The 24,742-nt window shown below is 37.6% G+C and overlaps 1 protein-coding gene across 4 annotated transcripts in view; it reads left to right on the top strand.

The window, feature by feature from the left end:
• Nucleotides 1-7,370: 7,370 nt before the first annotated feature.
• Nucleotides 7,371-24,742, top strand: part of LOC124884666 (neprilysin-like) — a 59,386-nt gene continuing 42,014 nt past the window's right edge. The window contains exons 1-5 of one of the 4 annotated variants that reach the window (XM_047392714.1): nt 10,311-10,414; nt 11,280-11,327; nt 16,050-16,226; nt 17,274-17,309; nt 20,576-20,737. In XM_047392714.1, the coding sequence (XP_047248670.1) occupies nt 10,381-10,414; nt 11,280-11,327; nt 16,050-16,226; nt 17,274-17,309; nt 20,576-20,737 (457 nt within the window). In that variant the 5' untranslated portion in view covers nt 10,311-10,380. Of the gene's footprint in view, nt 7,819-10,310; nt 10,415-11,279; nt 11,328-11,968; nt 12,193-16,049; nt 16,227-17,273; nt 17,310-20,305; nt 20,434-20,575; nt 20,738-24,742 lie in introns of those variants that run through there. The other 3 variants (XM_047392715.1, XM_047392716.1, XM_047392717.1) reach the window with 3 other exon arrangements.

Here is a 24,742-nt window from a genome sequence, read left to right as displayed (position 1 = left end):
CAACTAAAAAGCGGCATCTATAATCAATATGGGATCTGAAAAGCAGCAGCCCGTAAAGGACAGTGACAACATTAAAATGTTGTTGGGTTTCCTTTTGGCAGAAGTTTCAGCTGTGAGACAGCAGGAGGGCATTCTGTGGCTCGTTGAGAAGGTAAACGACCTGAGGATTCAAAACTCCGGCATAAGTGACCACTTTCATCCAGTCTAAGGGCATCACGTTGAACAGCAATAAGATCGAGGCATGCCACCGTCTACCCAGAAGGAACTCTAGAGAAAAAACTGCCATCATCCTAAGGTTTGTTAAAAGGAAACACAAGACTGTACTTCTCAGACAAGGAAGGATGCTGAAGGGTTCCAATGTTTATCTAAAAAAGGAAACAGAAAAAAAATCAAAACACATGGACATCCAACTGCAAAGTGTTCATCAAACTAAATGCAACACTAGAAAATTCTAAAGTGTTGGTGGTAAGAGGTCTGGAGGAACTAGATAAATACACATAAAGTACAGGACATAAAGATATGAACACTGCACACACAAATACAACACAAAAGGACACAGTAGACAGAACTACATCTGGACATAATAATGGCACAGAATGGATAATCGTACAGGATCACCTGGATCTAACACCGATTGATTTTTCAAGTAAAACTGACCCAGACATGAACTTTTTATCAACCACAAACACCAGTTGCTATTGTTATACCAATGAACAATATTATTACAACTTCACATCTGTGGATAAATTGAAAATCATCCATTTTAACATCAGAAGTATGTATTGGAACTTTGACAATCTAATAAATATTTGCAAACATTTGAACAACAATTAAACATTATTACAGTTCTGGATAATATGTCCGCTGTGGTCAAAAAATATATATTTCAATGAAATTTATACAAATGGAGTAATGATGAAAATTCAATCTGAGAGACTCACCCACTCCTCCAGCTTCATCCAATGGCTTCTCCGTGCATCTCAGCGCCAACCAATCAGCATCAAGTCTGCAGTAATCCTCAGCCAATCATCCTTCAAGGCTCCGCATTTAAAGTCTCCCATTCATGGATCTCCCAGCTGTCAGCCGAGCTTCGACCCTCCTCCACCCCATCGCCTCCATTGGATTCTCAGTTCCATTACCATCAGGCCTCCTCTCCATCACCAGTACCAGATCTGGGGGAAGACAATTCTAATTCTAAGACGTTCATGCATTATCAGCATTCATGTCTTCCTCTGGGATCTGAGCGCCAAACAAATAAATATCCATCGTGTAGCTTCTCGAATCGCATTTTGTGTTTCTTATTGTGAGTCTCTACAGGATTGAAATACAAGTAAAAATAGAATCATAGGCTTCATATACAGAACATCTGGGTCAAAAATAGACATTTTTAACGAATGGCTGGAGACTAATTTTATTGGAATAACCAACAAAATTCTGGTTGTATGCGGAGATGTTTAACACCAACTTGATAAATGCAAATAATCACAAAGAGAAATTATTTCTTAAACAAAGTGCACAGTTTACCTCTTTTTCCAAAGATCACCTGCCCCATGAGAATCCCTTTCCACTCAATGACTCTAATTGATAAGATGATATTGATAAATTGATAATTGATAAAATGATATTATGAATAATTCAATCACCATATTATTAATCAATGACATCAGTGATCACTGGCCAGTTTTTGTAATATACAGCAATAATTACAAGGCTGATAAATCAAAAAACCGAAAAGAATAAAAGAGAGTGAGAACAGAGGAGTCCATGAATAAATTAAAAAGTGATTTAATGGAACAGAACTGCCATCCGTCAATGCAACAACAATAATATAGCATATGAATCATTTTTGACACTATGATAAACAGTGTCCACTGAAAATGTTTAACAAAGACAAAGAGTACAATAGCTGTCCCTGAATGACAAAATGATTGCACATTTTTACAGGAGTATTTAATATAGGGGAATATTGGATGAAAATAAACATAATATGAAACAAATAAACAGTCTTATAAAAAATAGTGCAAATAAATTAGAATACCCTTACTTTTTTTAGGCACTATTGGACTTTATTTTTCTTTAAAGTGTACTTTTTGCATAAAGACATTGAAAATTACAGTATAAATTAAATAGCTGACAGTTTTAATACATTTTTCATAAATCATAAATAAAAAGTCATACTCAGTGTTTCTCAAAAAACAAAATGTAGTAACAAATGATCCACTGATTTACATGGTACTGATATGTCCTTGGTAAAATATGTATTTGAGCGGATTTCAAAACCACTACGATTTATATAATTTTTAATTTAAAACTGGTTTATTTACTAATGAATTTAAAATCCGTAAAGTAAACCCAATATATAAAAATGGAGATGAGCAGCAATTTTCCAACTACATATCTGCTGTATATCTCTGATACCACAGTTCTCAAAAGTATTACAAAAACTAATAACAGACTTGAAACATAAATTATTCAGTGATGTGGGCTCTGAGGGTTTGAACATTGCTTGTGGGGTTCTTCAGGGATCAGTACTGGGTCCTAAGTTCTTCGTAATATATGCAAATGACATATTGAAAATACCTGAATAAAGTTTGTATTATTTGCCGATGACACAAACATTTTCTGTGTTGGAAATAACTTCAAATAACTGTTTAAAGAATGTCATTGCGGAAATGAAGAAAATACAATTATGGTTAATAAATTGTCTTTAAATCTGAACAAAATAAAACTAATGTTATTTGGGAACTGTAGACAATATTATTATTATTATTATTGCTGAAAAAACATACTGGAAACCTCACATCTAACATCTAAAAGCACTTTTGCTTTGGACAATGCCAAACATGTATTAATTCATAAAGCGCTTCACAAGTTTTGGAGAAAAATTTAAAAACTGCATTAGATACTTTGAGATACCAGTATTATTTATACTTCAAAAAAGAGCAATGAGAGTAATTAAGAAGGCTGGGTACCTAGAACAAAAGAACCCACTATTTATACAATCAAAATTATTAAAAACCACTTACATATTATATTTATTGTGTTGAAAGACCAAAATAACCAGCTACCAGAAAACATTCAAAAACTGTTTAAGAAAAGGTAGGGAGCTTATAAATTAAGAGCTATAAATCAATGTCAAACACCCATATTCAGAACAACAAAGAAAACTTTCTGCATTTCTGTGTTTGGGGTGAAGCTTTAGAGTAGTCAGAATGTGGAGCTCAAGCAATGTACAAACATTAAACAGTTTATATCAGGTATAAAAAAAGGATTATAAATGGATATCATTCTTAAAACATTATTATTATTATTATTATTATTGCTTGTGTTGTTGTTGCTTTTATACATAGGAGAATGGTGCTTCGATGTAAATATAATGTATAATAAATTAAAAATATGTAGAGTACTGTGCAAAACGTTTAGGCATGTGTAAAAAAATGTGTGTAAACAAACAATGGTTTCAGAAATATAAATGATGATTGTTTATTTTTATCAATTTACAAAATGCTAAGTGAGCAAACCCAAACATACAGCCAAAGTCATTAGGAACTATCTTCAGCGTTAAGAAGAACAAGAATTACTGGTAGTGATGGTGTGGCGCCTACAGAGCCCTGATCTCAACATCATGAAGTGTGTCTGGGATTACATGAAGAGACAAAAGGATGTGAGAAAGCTTACATCCACAGAAGATCTGTGGTTAGTTCTCCAAGATGTTTGGAACAACCAACCAGCCGAGTTACTTCGAAAACTGTGTGCAGGTGTACCTAGAAGAATTGATGCTGTTTTGATTTAGGGTGGTCACACCAAATACTGATTTGATTCAGATTTCTCTTTTGTTCATTCACTGTATTTTACTGATTGATGGAAATAAATGATTAACACTTCCATTTTTGAAAGCATTCCTTGTTTATAGCATTATTTCACATCTGCCTAAAACCTTTGGACAATATTGTATATTAAGAAGTTTTCTTAATGCAACCGGGAGCAGATCAGTGTAACAGGGGGTCTTGTAAAGGGTCGGGTCACTATAAGTTTATACTTCTCCCCACCCCTTGAATATGTAGACCAGTTTTGTACAACATGTCACCATTGTTTTCTTTTCTTGTTCTTTTTTTCTGTTTTTTAATATCCTGTTCATGACTATTACATTTTCAAAAATAAATAAATAAAATTGCTCCTTTGTCCTATCAAAGCCTCCTTGGAGGGTGTACAAGTTCTTCAGGATGTTTGTGCTGTGCTTCTAAGTCCTATAAACACATGTCAGTCTGCAGCTTTTCCAACTATATGGGCTCACCATTTCAGAGACCACTTTGAGATCCTGGTTTTGATTTTTAAAGCTTCACGTGGACAAGCACCACATACATGAAAAGGACTTTTACATACTTATGTAACTAGTAGGTTCTCGGGGTCCTGTGATCAGGGCCTGTTGTCTTCGTTACATACTAGGCTAAAGACTAAAGGGGACAGAACTTTTGCCACACTGTCCCCAACCTGTGACCGGCTGGTTTTACCTTACACGTGCTTTACAATGGCTACCCTCAAAGGTAGATGTTGGCTGCAAAGACCCACGTGTCCATGCACATTCTCCCACTGTCAGATAACAGAGATTCAGGGCTTCATTTTATTTTTGAGAGCAATTTTCCAGTCACTTTACCAAAGACAGTACTAGATTGCGCGAATCACTTCACCACAGACTACTTTGAGACCTCACATCAGTACACGTCAGGATTTGCAGAAAGACTTTGAAGAAAAATTCAGTCCCTACTGTTCGTGAAAAATGTGCAGATGACAGAAATGTAAGTACTTATTGTTGTGTCTTATAAGTTTCGGTTTTCACGTAATGGTTTGGCACATGGCCAGATGCAGCTAATTTGCATATAGTAAGTGACAGAGCCCTAAAACACCTCATTCTAAAAGGAACTCAAAAAAAGGAGGAGGTGAAATCTCATTATCTGAGAATGATTTTGTGTGAAAACTAATTAACATGTTTTGTATAGCCCATAGACCTATCCCAAATGTTTAAAAGGAAGTATAATAGGTCACCTTTAATTTATTTACTTAGTTAATAGTAAACAAAAACTAAGTTCCATGTCATTTTTTTTAGGAGTTTAATGATTTCTGTTCTGCCTCCATTTCATGATTTACAGTGAGCCTTGGCATATAATAAAAAGGATTCATAAATCATCTTCTACTGCTTCTACATTCCTCTTGCAGCTGATATACTTCTATTGTTCTTCATAGTAAGAACTAAACTGCATTATAAAAATGTTTATTGCTTTCAACACTTTTACCCATATCAGCAATCTTAGTTCAATATAGACTCATGACAGACAATCAGTCACTGATCATGGAGTCTCATCCAAAGACTATTGCTCCTACTGAAATTAGGCCATTTATTCTCCACAGTGGCATACCTAGTTTTCTTCTCACTTTGATGCAGATTTTTGCTGTTAGACCAAAACTCTTTGTGTATTTGCTGAGTTCACTGTTTTCACAAATGTGACCCCATTGTAAAATGTGTTCCTCAGCTGGGAGCAAAAGATCAGGGGCAAAGAATTAAACATACGCGTGGAATAAAGGAAAATGTTTTATTTTCTTAGTTAAATGTTGCACTTTATAAATGTATTCAAAATATGCCAGGAGCAACTGATGGTTTAGAGCAGCACTGATCTTAGAGAAGATAGATTTTATTGCAGTACAATCATATGCACACTTAGTGAGTTGGCACTGCATTAAATATTTACAGGAGGCATTAATTCTGTAATTGTTTTAAATGAGTTTGTGGCACATGCACATTTTCACTCTTTTATGGATAAACAGATTATATTAGTTGAAACAAGCATGCTCATATGTAATCAAACAGAAATTATCTGCAAATTTATTGATGGAATATTAGACAATTAGCACTTTGATATAAAAAAAGACTTAATTTATAATCATGGCATTTGAGGTGTACTCTTTACAACAACAGGATATTCGTTTCCATCATTTATTTATCCATTGTTTTCAATACAAAGCCTCAGAGACAACTGTAGTCCCCAGGCAACACAACCTCCATCAAGCCCACAATGCAGTCCTTATCAAAATCTGTCAAGTGCTGGCAATCCATGCCAACCTGTATAAGAAGTATATTCTGTGTTTAGTGACCATCAGTTACTGTTTTGACTGATAGTGAAATGCTCTGACAACTGTCTTTAACACACTGAAAGACTCATGATTTCGCCACTTATGTGTCATTTGTTGATCACTAGCATCCATCCATCCATCCATCCATCCATCCATCCATCCATCCATCCATCCATCCATCCAGACAGGAAGGAATATAGAGTCACTCCAAAAAGTTCTGTGTCTGCCTAGGATCTCTGCCAAGTGTCTCCAAGGCTGTGTCCACCAACCCTACACAGTAAGTTAATTTCAGAAATCAAGGATCTCTTCTTTTTGGTCAATTCTATATCTCATGAAACATAGGTTAGGGCTGCAATGGGTAATACATTGAGTGTTTGGATCAGCTCTGTCTTCAAAACAACAGACCAGTGAAACATTTGGATTACAACAGTCTATTTATCTCCTGTTCCATCGGCCCATCATTCATGAACAAATTTTCTATTTGTTTTTGGCATTTAGTCAATACCAACTGGGCATCCCTCTGTGTTGTACATAGTGAAGAAAATATGGCCAACCCCTGAAGCTGCCTCACAAAAAGTCGAAACCGAGTTGTGATTCCTATTTGGTGCTAAATCCTATTTAGACTTTTGACCACCTCTAGTTATAAATATAGCTACCATTACTGGTCACACCTGAACGGAATTATTCTGTGCTGAACAGAGATAATTTTAGACTCACGTTTGTGATTACTGAAGCACTTATCATGATATAAAAAGCATTTTCGACATTTTTTATTGGCACCAAGACAACGTTAAACTGATACAAGTGTAGAAATTATGCACTGGCTAAACATGAGTTGAAATATTCTGTCCTGCTTAGAGATTCTTTAAAGCTGAGTTTTTGACTTTGTGGAGTTTGTTTGTGAAAACAAACAACAAGAACAACAAAAATAAATTGAGATGCTAACTTTTCTCTCAAACCTGGTTAAAATCTCCAGTCTCATTCTTGCGAATGAGACTCTTTTTAATTTTGGGCATTGGACATGTGAAGAAAGGGATCGCCCAGGGCAAAAACCGCCAGTTTATATGGTACAGTGGTTTAAAATCCATCAGAAAACTGTAGCAAGGTAGTTAAGTGGAGCACATCTTTATATCCCACTGAGCTGAAACCATCTTGGCGCAGCTCATTGCCACAGAGCCGCTGACAGGGTCGCTCTTGAACACCGCCCCAACGGAGGTGATCCAGATCCTGAACAATGGGAACTTCAGGATCTTATACTTCACTGTCTAACTATCTGTCACAGGCTTTTTAAATGACCCCTTCCTCTCCCGTCATGTGTGGATCTCATACTTGAGCGGTTGCGCTGCGCACGCCTCTGATGGATCATTCTAATTCAGCCATCCTCTCTGGGTAGATGTGGTACCGCACGGCTGATAGTTGTGGAAAGGGGGTTCGTGCGTGACAGTGTGCTCGTCTCTGACTGAATATGCACTCCTAAAACAGAGAGCCAAAGGAAGAAGAAGGAGAAGAAAAGGGAGAAGAAGAGAGAGGCGGGAACGGTTCGTGTCTGGCTAAAATCAAGGGTTGAAGCAGAGAGCTCATCAGTGGCGGACAGATCAGCATTTTGCGCTCCCTTTGAGGATTTGATGGATATCTGATCAGTGGATGTGATGCCCATATATATCATCGACCGAAAATTTCCTGACATATTTGGTAAGTCGCCATAAGCACCCCGAGCCCGACTCGTAACGCAGTGCCATCTACGTTGGTCGGTGTATGTGTGGGTGCGTGCTTGCGTGCGTGCGCAAACGTGCGCTCAGTATTTTAATCTGCGTTTTTGGCGTGCGTGTCTTTGCCGGTTGGGTAACACGGGACAGCGCGCACCAGTTGACCATAACACCCCCCTCGGAGTTCCCAACGTGCAACAGGAGATGAGACGCTGGCCAGAATTTAGTGTGTGCTGCAGCTGGATATTTTTATCACTGGAGTTTAGCACTTTAATGAATTGGGTCCAGCTGGATAACAGTGGTCCAGCTGAGTATCTTCTCCGATTACTTTTTCAACTGCATTAGGTGTATCATCCCTTTAAAAGTTATTTTTACTTACATTTAGGCAAGCAATTAAGAAGGTGTAATACTTATCTAGATCACATCACCTCTGGGCATCATGTCTCTTCTCTCAGAAGTGATTTGGAGCCATAGACCCTGAGCTGAGAACTCATTTTTTTATGTAGTACCTTCATGCAAAGTAGGCCACATTTCCATTGATATTCATTTAGGTACAGGTGCAGATTACAGAAAAAAAAGTGACTTTGCTCTGCTGACGTGCACACATGAGTATTGAAGGGGTGTGTGTTGCATGATAGGTTTAATTTTGAAGTGGTTTGTGAGGTCTATGTTTTAGATATATCATGTCAGACAGACCATATACAGGGGTTGGACAATGAAACTGAAACACCTGGGTTTAGACCACAATAATTTATTAGTATGGTGTAGGGCCTCCTTTTGCGACCAATACAGCGTGAATTTGTCTTGAGAATGACATATACAAGTCCTGCACAGTGGTCAGAGGGATTTTAAGCCATTCTTCTTGCAGGATAGTGGCCAGGTTACTACGTGATACTGGTGGAAGAAAACGTTTCCTGACTCGCTCCTCCAAAACACCCCAAAGTGGCTCAATAATATTTAGATCTGGTGACTGTGCAGGCCATGGGAGATGTTCAACTTCACTTTCATGTTCATCAAACCAATCTTTCACCAGTCTTGCTGTGTGTATTGGTGCATTGTCATCCTGATACACGGCACCGCCTTCAGGATACAATGTTTGAACCATTGGAGGCACATGGTCCTTAAGAATGGTTTGGTAGTCCTTGGCAGTGACGCACGCATCTAGCACAAGTATTGGGCCAAGGGAATGCTATGATATGGCAGCCCAAACCATCACTGATCCACCGCCATGCTTCACTCTGGGCATGCAACAGTCTGGGTGGTACGCTTCTTTGGAGCTTCCCCACACCGTAACTCTCCCGGATGTGGGGAAAACAGTAAAGGTGGACTCATCAGAGAACAATACATGTTTCACATTGTCCACAGTGCAAGATTTGTGCTCCTTGCACCATTGAAACCAACGTTTGGCATTGGCATGAGTGACCAAAGGTTTGGCTATAGCAGCCCGGCCGTGTATATTGACCCTGTGGAGCTCCCGACGGACAGTTCTGGTGGAAACAGGAGAGTTGAGGTGCACATTTAATTCTGGCATGATTTGGGCAGTCGTGGTTTTATGTTTTTTGTATACAATCCAGGTTAGCACCCGAACATCCCTTTCAGACAGCTTCCTCTTGCGTCCACAGTTAATCGTGTTGGATGTGGTTCGTCCTTCTTGGTGGTATGCTGACATTACCCTGGATACCGTGGCTCTTGATACATCCCAAAGACTTGCTGTCTTGGTCACAGATGCGCCAGCAAGACGTGCACCAACAATTTGTCTTCTTTTGAACTCTGATATGTCACTCATAATGTTGTGTGCATTTCAATATTTTCAGCAAAACTGTGCTCTTACCCTGCTAATTGAACCTTCACACTCTGCTTTTACTGGTGCAATGTGCAATCAATGAAGACTGGCTACCAGGCTGGTGCAATTTAGCCATGAAACCTCCCACACTAAAATGACAGGTGTTTCAGTTTAATTGTCCAATCCCTGTAGATGTAGAGCATAGAGAAAAAGATCTTTAACTCTTTTTGCAGTAGCCTTTTACAAACCATTATCAAACAAATGCAAATTGATTTCAAAGAGTCCTCGGAGCTAAAATTTAAAAAGTGCAGAGTTTAGCTGGAACCTGCAAGTTCCTCGTTAAATCCGTAGATATTCCTTTTAGTCTAGCAGAGTAAACATCTAAGGCATTTTTGTTATGGACTTTTATGATGCTAACATGTCTAGTAGAAGCAGAATAAGTTTGAGTTGGACAACTTACAAACATATATATGCAGTAGCTCTTTTTGTTACATCCCTTAAAGTAAATGGCTACAGGTACATTTACTTTTCCACAACTTTGCAATTATATTAAAGAAACAAATGAAGGATTTTACAAAAATACAGTTTTAAACCACAGGTGGAAAATAGAAATAACTATTTCCGCATAATTTCAAGACAAATCAGTAAGGATTGACACCAGGTGGGGATAATTATAGTAAACCACTGGGCAGGAATAAAGAAGCGGGTTTCTTGGTGATCTGTTGGTTTTAGTAAGCCCAAAGCTGTCTGTCTGCAGATTCCAACATGGCTTCTGGAGCATTTTCATCTAGCCTGACAGGTATATGTTTGAGTCAGATTAGCTCTGGCAAGGGTGCTGGTCATTATGCCACTTTGTGCCTTTGCAATTTTAGTCACTTCTTTGTGAAAAAAAATATCTGTTTGCCTTAGGTCATTTCAATCTGACCATGCGCCAATTCATACCTGCCAGGGAGACATTCTGTACCTGCTTTGATGACTGATGATTTGACGCAATTTTCTGTATTCTATTCTTGGCCTTCTGCAAGGAAATTTGGTTATCTGACTTCGTTAAAAATATCTACCAGCAAGAGCTCACATAGAGTTACTTTGATTTCATTAGGAGGTCATAATCTGGCATATAAAAGTCAACTGGCCAAAACATGGTACAGAATCAAAATTAATTAACTACAATGAAATATTAAGAGTTAAAACAATTCTGTAAAGAGAAGTGGGCCTAAATTCATCCACAGCAATGTAAAATCCCCAAAACCCACTATCACAAATGCTAGATAGCAGTTGTTGCCATCAATAGTGGCACAACCGGTTATTAGGTTTAAGGGGCAATTACTTTTTTTAAAATAGGACCAGGTTTGTTCTTTTTAGCCCACATACAATCACGATTTGAAAACTGCATTTTGCATCTACTCAGGTTATCTTTGTCTGAAAAGCAAAAACAGAAGACATCTTTAATGGTACAGATACTTTTTCACACCACTTTACACAGAGTAAGGAAGTTGTTATAGAATATTTAATCCCCTAATAATTTACAATGAAGTAACGAAACAAACTGAAAAACCGACTGTGGCTTTGTGTTGTAATGTGAAACGTGAGTTTCACTGACTGTAAAGCCAAGTCTGCCCAGTATCTTTAACTTATTCACTTTTCCTTTGTATCAAATCTCACAGACATTCAAGTGCTTGGCATGCATGGTGTCAGGACTGAAGAGAATGAAGGTAATGTATCTTTAGTGCTGACATGCACACAGTTTTATTGGAGCTGTGGGGCCGCTGTCTCAGTGATCTGTTTTTTTTTTCATCCTGACAAAGTTTCTGCCCTCTCTTGCAGTCCTACAGAAGCTGAAGGAAGTTTTGATTAACACATCAACTGGTGGTCTCCCACTGGCTCAAAACATATTTTTATGACTCCAGTATCTCTTTTTTCACCTTCCCATCTTCTTTTGTAAACCTGCATTCAGTCGTCACTCTCCTGTTGTAAATCTTATGACCCATGGTGATGTCATTTGGCTGCTTTTGGAGCTGAGAAAATAGCCTGGAGGGAGCTGAAGTTGCTCTGCACAATGATGTGGTTGGATAATGACCATAATCAGGGAAGTTTACTTTATGTTGGTCTATTGTTTTGTCATGCATAGGAATGATAGGCAATTTGACACTCAGCAAAAAAATGTTTTCCGGTGATAAATGTTTGCGTGCGTAGTAAATGATGGGCCTGTTCCTTCAGAGGGAGCAAGAAGACTTTGGTCATACGATGTTCTCATCTTGGGCTACTCACACTTAGACCCACCCATCTGCATAGACACCTCATGGCACTGGCTTGTTAAAGTGTGCTGGGAGCATGACTGTGAATGAGTATTTGTGTGCCTGAGTCCATGCGGCGCTGTTAAAGGATTAAGGATTAATTGCCTTCAGACCTTCACAGATAGACTCAAGTGCTTGTTACATGAACATTGTAAGGTTCTCTCCTGGCTCCTGAGAGGAAAACAAAACTTGACTGTAAGGAGCAGAAAAAAGTCAGCCTTTTTATGTGGTGTTTCTTTTTTTTCCTTGGTTGTTTCTTGATCTGGAGTGCAGAGCCGCAAGGGTAAGAACTTCTGTTATTGTCACCTTTTGCTCTATTTTTCTCTTTTGCCCTTTTATTGCAACTGCAGTTTGTCCTTCATCTCTACTTTCAACTACTTGTTTTCACATTTTTGTCAATGTCAAAACATAAGAAGCTTGAAAAAGTGTCCACTTTATATTGGTTACATATATTCCTCTTTTTTTTTCTCTTAAACAGCCCTGACAAAAAGCAATGTTTACATTCAAGTTGCATCAGTTATAGATTATATATGTATTCTATTTAGTTGTGCAGCCACTAAATTATTGAACTTACAACAACATTGTTTTAATAACACCACCAACCTATTCTTACTTCACCTCATCATGGTTCCTCAAGAGCCCCAAGGTGTCATGTTTTATTGGTTTGAGGAGCTTTTGGTGGGGTAAGACACATTAAGGAAAGTTTGAATCTTGTTGTCTATAAGTTACCTTATAGTAATTTTAGTATTTCAGGCAAAAACAAAATTATTTCTTCAAAAACTGAAGGTTTAAAATATATTGATTTAGAATGATTTCCAGATCATTCCATCATTTTCATGGAAAGAAAAAAAAAAAACATTAAGACAAAAATCTCCAAACAAAATAAGTTCAGCATTGGTTTTAAGGCACATTTGTTAACATGTCTTTGAAGATATGAACTAAACTTTCATTTTAATACTAAGCATTGACAAGTATAAGATTCTCAGGGAATAACATTGAGTAAAATGTGACAATTTTACTGCATCACGGTGCTAACATAAAAATTGAAAAATAGATCATAATCTAATTGATTTTATTTAAAACATCAAAACATTGAATATTATATGTTAGTTATTGCAATTATAATAATGTTATCCAGGAACAAGTCTATTTTATGCATACAAATTCAAATAAATTCATATCCAAAAATTATTCACACCTCTGGCAGATTTAGGTTTAAAGTCATCTTTTAATTTCACCTATATGTTTCTTCTGACTGGAAGTATTGTTAATGTTTGGGATTGGCCCAGCTAATCCAAACTTGAATCTGATAAAGAATCTGTGGAAGGGACAAAAGATTAGGGCGATGGAAAGAAAGCCTTCCAACCTCAAAGACCTGGAGCTCATCACCTAAGAAAAATCATCAAAATTCCAGTGGAAACATGCAAAACTATTGTAAGCAGTTATAAGAAACGTATGATGCTGGAATGCCAGTAGAGATCTTAAATTATTAAGAAGTGTGTAAATGGTTTTTGAACTAAAAATTGATTAGCTTTTTACTTAATTTTATTATCTTTTGAGAGATGCTTGTCTCAAACTTCTTGGTCAAATGATCATTTTAAATCCAAATCTGCAAGGAATATGAATACATTTGGGTTTAACTGTAGGTACACATCAACTTCAAGGTTTTTTTTAAACATGCTTTGAGTTTCTTGTTTCTAAAAACTCCCTTATAAACATAGTATAATTTCTGGAAATGTCTTCACTTATACAAACAAATGACCCAGAATGTTACAGTAACTATGCCTAACCTGTAAGAGTTGATATAAAACAGTCACTGAAATTCACCAAAAACAAGTGGGATGATATACCTTTTTGTTGGTCCTCTCTTTATTGAGTAAAGATATCACAGCTTTATATTAGATGTTAGTTAGTAAGGCTGTCTGCCTGCAGTTGGCTGCTTGTTGCTCGAAGCTTACCGACTGCAGATTTTAGGCCACTTTACCTCAATAAGAGTCATGGATGATGTTCCTTTGGTTTTTGCACCATGGCTGTTCAGGTTTTTTCCAACTTGAAAAATGAGCAAAGATTCAAAATTCATCTTTGTTGTTGGTGAGGGAAAAGTACAGGTCCTTCTCAAAATATTAGCATATTGTGATAAAGTTAATTATTTTCCATAATATAATGATGAAAATTTAACATTCATATATTTTAGATTCATTGCACACTAACTGAAATATTTCAGGTCTTTTATTGTCTTAATACAGATGATTTTGGCATACAGCTCATGAAAACCCAAAATTCCTATCTCACAAAATTAGCATATTTCATCCGACCAATAAAAGAAAAGTGTTTTTAATACAAAAAACGTCAACCTTCAAATAATCATGTACAGTTATGCACTCAATACTTGGTCGGGAATCCTTTTGCAGAAATGACTGTTTCAATGCGGCGTGGCATGGAGGCAATCAGCCTGTGGCACTGCTGAGGTCTTATGGAGGCCCAGGATGCTTCGATAGCGGCCTTTAGCTCATCCAGAGTGTTGGGTCTTGAGTCTCTCAACGTTCTCTTCACAATATCCCACAGATTCTCTATGGGGTTCAGGTCAGGAGAGTTGGCAGGCCAATTGAGCACAGTGATACCATGGTCAGTAAACCATTTACCAGTGGTTTTGTCACTGTGAGCAGGTGCCAGGTCGTGCTGAAAAATGAAATCCTCATCTCCATAAAGCTTTTCAGCAGATTGAAGCATCAGGTGCTCCAACATCTCCTGATAGCTAGCTGCAATGACCCTGCCCTTGATAAAACACAGTGGACCAACACCAGCAGCTGACACGGCACCACAGACCATCACTGACTGTGGGTACTTGACACTGGACTTCTGGCATTTTGGCATTTCCTTCTCCCCAGTCTTCCTCCAGATTCTGGCACCTTGATTTCCGAATGACATGCAGAATTTGCTTTCATCCGAAAAAAGTACTTTTGGACCACTGAGCAACAGTCCAGTACTGCTTCAACAGTCAACAGTCTTACCCATGATTGGGGTTTTGAGTGATGAACCAGGCTGGGAGTTTTAAAGGCCTCAGGAATCTTTTGCAGGTGTTTAGAGTTAACTCGTTGATTCAGATGATTAGGTTCATAGCTCGTTTAGAGACCCTTTTAATGATATGCTAATTTTTTGAGATAGGAATTTTGGGTTTTCATGAGCTGTATGCCACAATCATCCATATTAAGACAATAAAAGACCTGACATATTTCAGTTAATGTGCAATGAATCTAAAATATATGAATGTTACATTTTCATCATGACATTATGGAAAATAATGAACTTTATCACAATATGCTAATATTTTGAGAAGGACCTGTATACTAGCTGTCTTTAAGGCGGCTCACAGGCACTGTAGAGCAATCAGTGGGGGAGGGGCAGTGATGCGTTATTCCATGCTCCATATAGCCTGACAAAACTCTAGTTACACTGACACCTTATCTTTTAAAGCACTTTAAACTGCAGAAATAGTTTGACAAAAACTTTTTGTGGTTTAAAAACCTTGGTAAACTTAGAAGCCTGTAACCAGCTCTTGTCAAATGTTAGAAATATCATAGTAGTATAACACATTTTTTTTTTTAAATATTTCCTTTGTTTTCCTAATCAGTAACACCACTTTGAAGAAGTTTCTCAACATGTGCCAGTGTTGTCTGATTTTGTGCCAACGAACAAGCAAGTTATAAAATCAGTTTTGTCTGTTGTGAGACTGTTGGTGTTGCAACTGCATTTTAGGTTGCTGAAAAGATTGCAAAAGAGAGGTCAGATCACATATCACCCACTTTGCAAGTAGAAATCCACCATGAAGTCCTGGTTTGTGCACACTGTGTAAGAGGGCGCATTTCTTTGTTCTGCAACAAGCCACCCATCCATTTTTTGGGTTACCACAGTGATAGTGAGCTTGCCATTTAGTTACGGTCTCATGTTGCCTATTGCAGGCATTAAGGAACTTCTATTGAGCTTCTGTTAAAGTCTTTAGACTAGCCTAGATGTTGGAAATTGATGCCAACTGGTTTTGGAAAACAGGTGCAAACAGTCTTATTCAGTAAGAGTAACAGGAAGCCGCTACAGGGACAACTTTGGGACAATTAATTGACAAATCATTTATTCTCTCATTAGGTGAGTTGATACAGCTAGCTGGTGAAAGAGGAGACCTGAGAATGACAGAGACCAATACCCCAAAATCGGCAAAGAAGCCCCGTTGGACCTCTCTGGAAATCGGCCTCATTACCATTGTCTCTTTGCTCTTCATTGTCATTGTTGCCCTCATCATCCTCTTTGCCACCCAAAAGACTGGTGAGTGTTTTTGATTACTGATAGGTTTTTCTTGTCTTTAATAAACTCCGCAAAAAACTGTAAACAAAAACGAGTAAATCATGTAGCCGAAAGGATTTTTCAAGGACATTCATTAGGTTTCACTTCATGATTAATGGTAAGCACAAAAGAGCATGCTGAAGAGCTCAGATACGATACGCTGGTGCCTGAGCTGTGTGCTTTTAAAGCACAGTGCTACAATACAGTCTGGGGTACGGAATGAAAAAAGTAATATGCATGTGTTTTCTAATGTCCCCTTTAAAAGGTTTGCATGACTCAAAAACACTATCTCAAATTTCTATATGTAGGATTAATTCCAAGAACAGGCATATTTTCTGGAAATGTTTTGCATTTGGCATTTTCCAAAAAGTATGACATATAAAGACAAATGTAAAATTGAGAACCATGGCTCAAATCTATTTCCTGTTTCAGTTCAATATCAAAGTTTAAGGTTCTGCTTTTTATATTCTGCTTTAAAATAAGCAGCCAACCAGAGTTTGAGTACTAGTAGTCGGAAGCAGGTGATTAATTATTGACAAAGTTCAGCGGGTCATGATTGCAGAATCCTGACAGAAAAGGTCATCCAATTAAGTTTGATGGAGTTTGTCTGGCTTTTGTGGGCGTTTTGAGTTATTATTAATTTTTGTGGTCTTGTGCTTTATAAATGTGTAAGCTGCTTTGTCAGGAAAATGAATGCTGAATGGCCTGAATGTGTGTAGCCATGTGTACACTCGACCATGTTCATATTGTGTGCGTTCACTCAAAACCTATGGAGGGGTGCATTAAAGGTCAGATAGCAATCTGCTGGTGTGTCTGTGCATCCCAGATTAACTTTGGTTAACACATTTCTGACAAAGCGACAGCAACAGTTGTGAATAGTTTTGGGTTACATATATTATATGCAACAAGTTAATTGATAAAAATAAATGAAGAAAAAAAAACTGATGAAGGGATTGGTTTAGACATAATGACTAATAAGTGCAGAAAAACCCACTGAGTAATGAAAATATGTTTTACAATCTCTTGCAGATGAAATCTGCACCACAGCTGACTGCACGCAGTCAGGTAAGCAGCGTGTGTTTGTTTTCTCTTTCTCTATTGTTTCATCCTGAAGGCTTTGACTTTTCCCAGAGGGAGACGGCATGGGAGAACTGAGACTGCTGCAGAAGCATTTTAGACATGCTTACAGAAAACGGCCTCTTCAAATCAGAACATGTTCCCTTTCAGTGAAAACCACGATGGAAAAGCCAAGATCACCCCTATCGCTAAGCACGATCTACATATAGTTTAGGCCAAACATATTCATACCCCTGTCAGATTTGAAATTAAAAATGTTCATTTAACCAAGGAGTTTGTTTCTGATAGGAAATGAAACAGATGTCTCTCAAAAGATAATCAAACAATGTAGAATGACTATCAGTCTAGAAACATAGTCATTTGTTTTTATTTACATTTTATTTAGATGTCATGTCAAAAATTATTTTACTCTTCTCAACAGAATCAACAGAAATCAACAGAAATATTTATTAAAATTGAAGCAATCAAACCCTTCTTATAATAAGTGACCCAGTTTCCACTTGTAGTTTGAAAACTTATTTTTGGTAATGATCTCCAAGTCGTTGTGGTTGGATGACCTTCTTACCATCTGCCTAAACTTTAGCTCCCGCTACAGATTCTTTATCACGTTCAAGTTGGGATTCTGGCTGGGCCATTCCAAAATGTTAAAATTAGTTCCAGTCAGAAGAGACATGTTTGTGAAATGAAATTATTATTTTCAAACTACTAGTAGAATCATCAAATCACCCAAACGGAGCACTTGTGACAACAGAAAGTAGGCCAATATATCTGAAACAGCAGATTTTGCCCTGATCTACAGACAGTCAAGAACAGATGAGAGACACAGTCACTGCTGTCTGTATGTCTGGAAAGGGTTACAAAGCCATAGCTAAAGCTTTGGGACTCCAAGGAACTACAGTGAGAGCCATTATTCAAACATGGAGAAAACATGGAATAGTGGTAAACCTTGAAGCGTGGTGGGCCACTTCAAGAGTGACTTATCCAGACACAACATTTAGAGCACTGCAGGCCTCAGTCACCTTTGTTAAGATCAGCGTTTCTGATTCAACAATAGGAAAGAGACATCCATTGGGCAGTTCAAAACCAAAGACCACTGCTGATCAAAAAGAAAACAAAGAACAGGCTGTTGGGGGGGAAAAACAAATGTGGACTGACAAAAGTGGAACTGTCCTGTACTGTTACATCTGGCGTAAAACCAAAACATTTTATAAAAAACATCATACTGACAGTCACACATGGTGGTGGTGGAGTGATGGCCTGGGACTGCTTTTCTGCTTTAGGAGCTGGATGACTTGTCACAATTGATAGAACCATGAATTCTGCTCTCTAACAGGAAATCCTAAAGGAGAATATCCTACTATATGTTCATTAAGCAGAAGCTTCGCAGCAGAAAAATGATTCACACATCAGCAAATTCACCTCTGAGTTGTTCAGAAAAACGAAAGAAAATGCTTTGGAATTTCCTGGTAAAAGTCGGAAATGCTTAGAGATATAGATATGTATACGTAGAGACATATTGTATAGATGTATATACTGTAATCACTGTATGTCTAGTGAATGGAATGAGCTTAGAACTTTTATTACACAACCCAGCAGAAGAGAACCTTTGTCAAATAGTTTTTCTCTAATTCTCACATTCCAACAAGTGCAAATGTAACTGATATGGGCCATTTTCCCAGTACTTGATTTGATAAACCTGTAACCAAATACCCCCCCAATCTTATCTACGATGACAGAAAACATTATCACTTTATCTCCTCCTCAGACACATATTGTGTATGGGAGAACAATTTATTGGCAGTGAAATGAAAACTACAATAATAAGTAGAAAATTAACATCTTTGGTGCCTGCCAGGTTTCAGTAACAGATGCCAATTTATTTCTGAAGCATTTCTGCAGAGTCAGTGTCCCAATTCAGTCAGATTTGATAGACAGTCTTGTCACGAGGGATCTGCGAGTGAGCACCCGTCTGTAATTTAATTGCAGCTTAAAAAAAGTGAACATATTTTCACTGCTGGAGCCTGAACCAAACCCAATTACTGCTGCTACGCTGTTTTATCTCTGCAAATCTCTGCTAATATTAAGATTTAACTTGTCTGGAAATGACATCTAAGAGAAAAGACATAAAAAATCCATTAAAAAAAATTATTTGTGGTACTGTCAGTTATTTCTTGCTACTAGAACTTCATAGAGTATTCTTGACAAACCTACAGGCTTTATAGCAAGTACTCTGTGTAAGATCTTTCCCTAATTCTCTCCTGTGATAGTTTAACATTTGAACAGTTTAGTTTCCACTTATGCAATAAGACCCATGATCACAACTAAGCCTTACTAAGAGGTTTTGCCTAGCAACAGGCTTTAGAGAAACACTGAAATTAAGATAAAAATGAACAGCCTGACTCAGTCCAGATGACTCAATGAAAAATGTATTATATTTAATTAAATCAGTCAAATTAACTCTAACAATCTTAGTGAATTGTTAGTGGTTATACATAAATTGCCATATTTACATCTATTTTTATGAAGAATAAACACACACACAAGTTTCGTGTTACTATCATCAAAGGTGAGCTTTTTGGCTTTTTAGAGCTGTAGGAGAATTAGATTACTCACAGAGCCTTTTAGCTGCTTTCCTGTTTCTAGCATTCAGCTAATCAGCTGCTGCCTTCATCCTTCAACAAGTTCAGAGCTAATCTTCTCTTTGAACACTTTGGTGTAAGATGATTAAGCATATTTACCAAAATGTCAAAGTATTAATTACTGAAATGAGACGCATCTTTAATCTCCATGCTGTGGTTAAAAGTTGAACTTGTTATGACCTGTGATGTCTGGCTGATTTCTTTTGTATATATGGAGTTTTATTTTGGGTTTTTGATTGTCAGATTCTTAATTGAGGAGGCTTCCTGTTTTATTTTGAAATACCTTCTTGTACACCTCGGTGAGTTCATGTCCTGTCACACACCTGTATTAAATCAGTTGTGGCTACTTTTGTCAGTGCTCAGACTTCTTTCTCCTCGCCAGGCCTTCATTATGCTTTTCTACCCTCCTGCTGCTCTATTATTGCTCAACAGTTTTGCTAATTTAGTTTCCTGCCTTCCACTGCACTCTCTTTGTAAGCTTTAGTACAGTCCTCAGTCTTTCTAGCAGAACTAAAGTTTATTTAATCTGCATAAGATGATAGGGCTTCTTTCACATCATACTAGTTTTTTTTTTTTCCCAACACTTAAAGTTTGCCTTCTCTCCATTTCCTGCAGCGTCTCGCCTCATTGAGAACATGGATGCTACTGTGGACCCTTGTGACAACTTCTATCAATATGCCTGTGGAGGATGGCTGAAAAAGAACATAATCCCAGAAACCAGTTCCAGATACAGCACCTTCGACATCTTACGGGATGACCTGGAGGTCATCCTTAAAGGTCGGAAACCTGCATAAAAAAAAAAAATACAATTAGTTGAATTAGAGTGTTTTCATGGATGCTTCTTTGTTCATTTTTAGGAGTTACAGTTGCATCTTAACAACTTTGAATTAAGAATGAATTGCATTAATTCAGGTTAACAAATTAAACTGCTTCAATACATTTTTATTTTTGTGAAATTTGATGGAAAATTGTAATGCATTCCATCTTATGGCTTACACAATCATGGGGAAGAATGCTGCAATGATAGTTATACTGCAAAGACTCATTGATATCTTCCACAAAGCTAAGCCACAAAAGGTAATGGCTAAAGAAGCAGGCTGTTCATACAGTGCTGTATTCAAACATACCAATGAAAAGTTGAGCGGAAGGAAAAAGTGGTTTAAGAAAAAGTGCAAAAGCAACTCATAACTTACACAATTAAGTTTTTATAGGGTCCTACAAATAACCTAGTTCTTCAGATGTTTTGAATCAGAGGTCTGGCTCAGCAGACTGCCAAGCAGTCTTTTAAAGGGGACCAATTATGCAAAATTCACTTTTGATCGTTTTTATACTTCCATTTGGGTCTCTAATGCTTCTAGAAAAGGTCCAAATGCAAAAAAACAACAACAAAAAAACAACACAAAAACATTTAGCACTTTTTTGGCTATAAATGAATGTTTTAATTTTTCTAGAAAATGCGCGCTTTCAAAAGCTGTGTAATTGTGACGTCACAATTACACTGGCACCTCATGTGTCCATGCACATTCTCTCTGACTAAGTTCTGGGTGTAAATACTTTACAGTACATGGGCCTACTCTTCAGTAGGCTGACATTTCTGGATTAAAATTGGTCTCAAGTAATTTCATACATTTCTCAGAAACTAAAGTTTGCACTTTCATTAGCCATGAGCCATCATTATTAAAATAACAGAAACAGTTAAAATATGTCACTTCATATGTATGTATAAGTTTTCCAGATAGAGATGCACCTGGAAAAGCAGAAAGGAAATTTGTTTTTAACCCAACTTCTTTGTGAAGTAGATAAAGAGCAGCTCTTTTTGGGTGCTCAGAAGTCTGATTTTTAAAGAGGACTGTCCTCCAGCTCTACAGATATCACAGATGCCACAAGAGTCTGGCTTCTGCTGACTTTGCCAGCAGAAAGCACAATCTGTAATATCAGGGAGGCTGTATATCAGCTTGTATTTTAGGCAGTTTGTTTTATAAAGACTATGGAGGGAAAATCTTTTTTGTTTTCATGTATGAGGCTCAAGTGTATTTTTCTTCTTTTAGCAGGCATTAGAGGCTTGTTAGTCCTTGTAATATACAGAGAGGGTCACATTACTTTGTGAATGTGTTTGTGTGCTTTGTGGATTTATGGGTGTATGCATTTGTGTGAGGTCCATATTTCACCCAGGGTTGTCTGTGAGAAGGCCGCTCGAGTGCTCAGCTGAAAGCACTAAAACTTTATGGAGGACAAAACCCTCCATGAACAACAGACGCTCTTCATCTGCCATGAATGTGCAAATTAAGTGGCTGTCCTTTTTGTGTTATGAGGACTAATTGGATCTTCAGAGGTAAGGAAAGCCATTTGGGGAGTTGACATTTATTTAATGAAATAAAGTAATTTGTGCCAGCCTTCTTTTTAATGTAAGAGGTTTTAAATCTGCTTGGTCTGCCTTTAACATGGTGGAAATGGGTAGCTGGGATATGGACTTTATTGGTAAAAGTGTTGTACAATTTTTGACATTACACTGGAAATTTGACCTCTGACTCTTTCACAGTAGATGTATTAAAAGAAGATTTTTAGTGAGGATCCAGGAATGTTCTGCAAAACCTGCCAAACCTTGAACATTTCCACATTTTGTGATGTCATTGACAAAATGTGTTGTATTAGGATTTTATGATGGACAAGCTCAAAGTAGAGCTTTATTGTACAGTGGAAGAAAAGGACACTTGGTTCTCAAAGTCTGTCCTGCATTTGTAATTATTTCCGCCTGAGTCAATAATTTGTAGACTCACTTTTCGGTACAATTACAGCTGCAAGGCTTTGATATCTCTCAGCTTTGCAAATCAAGAGGCTCAAATTCTAGCTAGTGTTTTTTATTTTTATTTTTATTTTTATTTTGCAAAATGGTTCAAGCTTGGTAAGATTGCACGAAGACCATCTGTGAATCAGTTTTAAAGTCATGACTTTAAAATGAACAAAATTAAACATTTGGGTTTTGACTTTGACACAGCCATCCCAACACATAAATATAATTTGATTAAACCCTTTCCATAGAGCTCTGGATATATGTTTAGTGCCATTGTTTGGCTGAAGGGTTAATGTTTGCAGCCTTTAAACTGTGTTCTTCCAGGATTGTCCTGTATTTAGATAAATCTATCTCCCTATCAACATTCTGTCAATGAAAAGCCTCCCCCCAGCATGAAGTTGCCACCATCCAATTTTCTTTGGTCACCTGTTAGGGATTTTGTTCACAGTGACTCACATTGTTGTGTAATAAACACCAAATCGTTTTCAAATGTGGTCCTACTTGACCAGAGCACCTTCTTCCACATTTTTTTGTCTCCCTCATGTGGCCTGTGGTTTGTGGCAAAATGCGAACGAGACTTGTGGCCAACTTTCAACAATGGCTTTCTTCTTGACACGCTTCTGTAAAAGCCAGACAGTTGTCAGCAGATTTTCCCACTTGAGAGGTGGACCGTTACAGCTCCTTGGGTCCGTGGGCATGTTTTTTGATTATTGCTCTTTGTCCAGCCTATCAGTTTAGGTGGACTGCCATGTCTTGGGGAATTTTCAGTTGTGCTATAATCATCAGGTTAAGGTAATTGATTAAACAATACAATGTTTCAAACTTGGGATATTTTATAACCAAACCCTGCATTTAACATTTCCACAACTATTGTTCTCCGTCTAACCTTTAAGTCTTTCAAAGAACATTTGTATTTATACTGAAATTAAACTCTCATGGCATTTAGTTGGATTGGACTTTATGTAGGGGTATCAAGAAAAAATGGGGCTGAGTGCAAAATCACACCACCCTTGACATATTTTTTTTTTTTTTATAATTTGAAAACCCTCATTTTACTTCCACTACCCAATTACATGCCTCTTGTTGAGGCCGTCACATAAAATTGCAAAGTTGCAAAAAAGTATTGAGATTTGTAGTCACTGTCACAAAATGTCAAAGATTTCCAGGGGTGCAAATACTTTTGCGAGGCACTGTAAACCTTTCTTGCATTGCTTGTTGCCTTAGAACTGCTTTGGAGCCACTCTTCTCTGCCCCTTACTGCGACTTGGCCGTCCACACTCTTATACACAGACTGAGATGGAGAAAAATAAAAATAAATTAAAATTATTTTTAGCAATCTGTGATACTATTGGCGTTGTACATGGCACGTCACCATGTAAAGCTGTATTTTCTTCATTTTTTCTAATATATTGTTTTACTGTGAGGTGTGCTGTGTGAGAAGGAACAAAATATGAAAACGAAAAAGCAACAAAAGTGGAACTGTGAGCAAAGTGCAACAGTTGATTCTGTCAAATTATTGGCTTAATTGCTTTAAATGCTCTGTTTACCACAGAAAGTAACAGGACTGCCAGAGGGCTGTTCCTAATCATTCAACAGCTTGATCCCCACCAACCGTCGGTGTTGTGCTCATTCCTCTGGGCTATGGAGCTCACCAGTCGGAGATGGAATGTCTGACTGTACAGTAAACACATGTGCAGGCTTACACTGTGTGTGTGTGTGTGAGCGCGTCCATGTAAAACTCAGTTTTAGAGATGAATAAAACACACTGCATGGTACATTATACTGAATTAATTGCAAGAAGACGTTATGTTGCCTAAAAATTTTACATGATCAGTTGTTGCGAGTAAAATTGTTCTCAATGACTTATGGGTGACAAACAGAATTATGACCTACTTTTAAAGATGACATCAAACATGCAACCTATGATCCCAGGGCTCCTTACGGCTGCTTGTTTGAACATCACTACCTGCTGATTGATGGATGCTTTTCAT

The sequence above is a fragment of the Girardinichthys multiradiatus genome, chromosome 18 (genome assembly GCF_021462225.1).
Source record: "Girardinichthys multiradiatus isolate DD_20200921_A chromosome 18, DD_fGirMul_XY1, whole genome shotgun sequence".
NCBI lineage: Eukaryota > Metazoa > Chordata > Actinopteri > Cyprinodontiformes > Goodeidae > Girardinichthys > Girardinichthys multiradiatus.
Note: the sequence above shows the minus strand (reverse complement) of the source record. Positions and strands in the feature narration are given on the sequence as shown.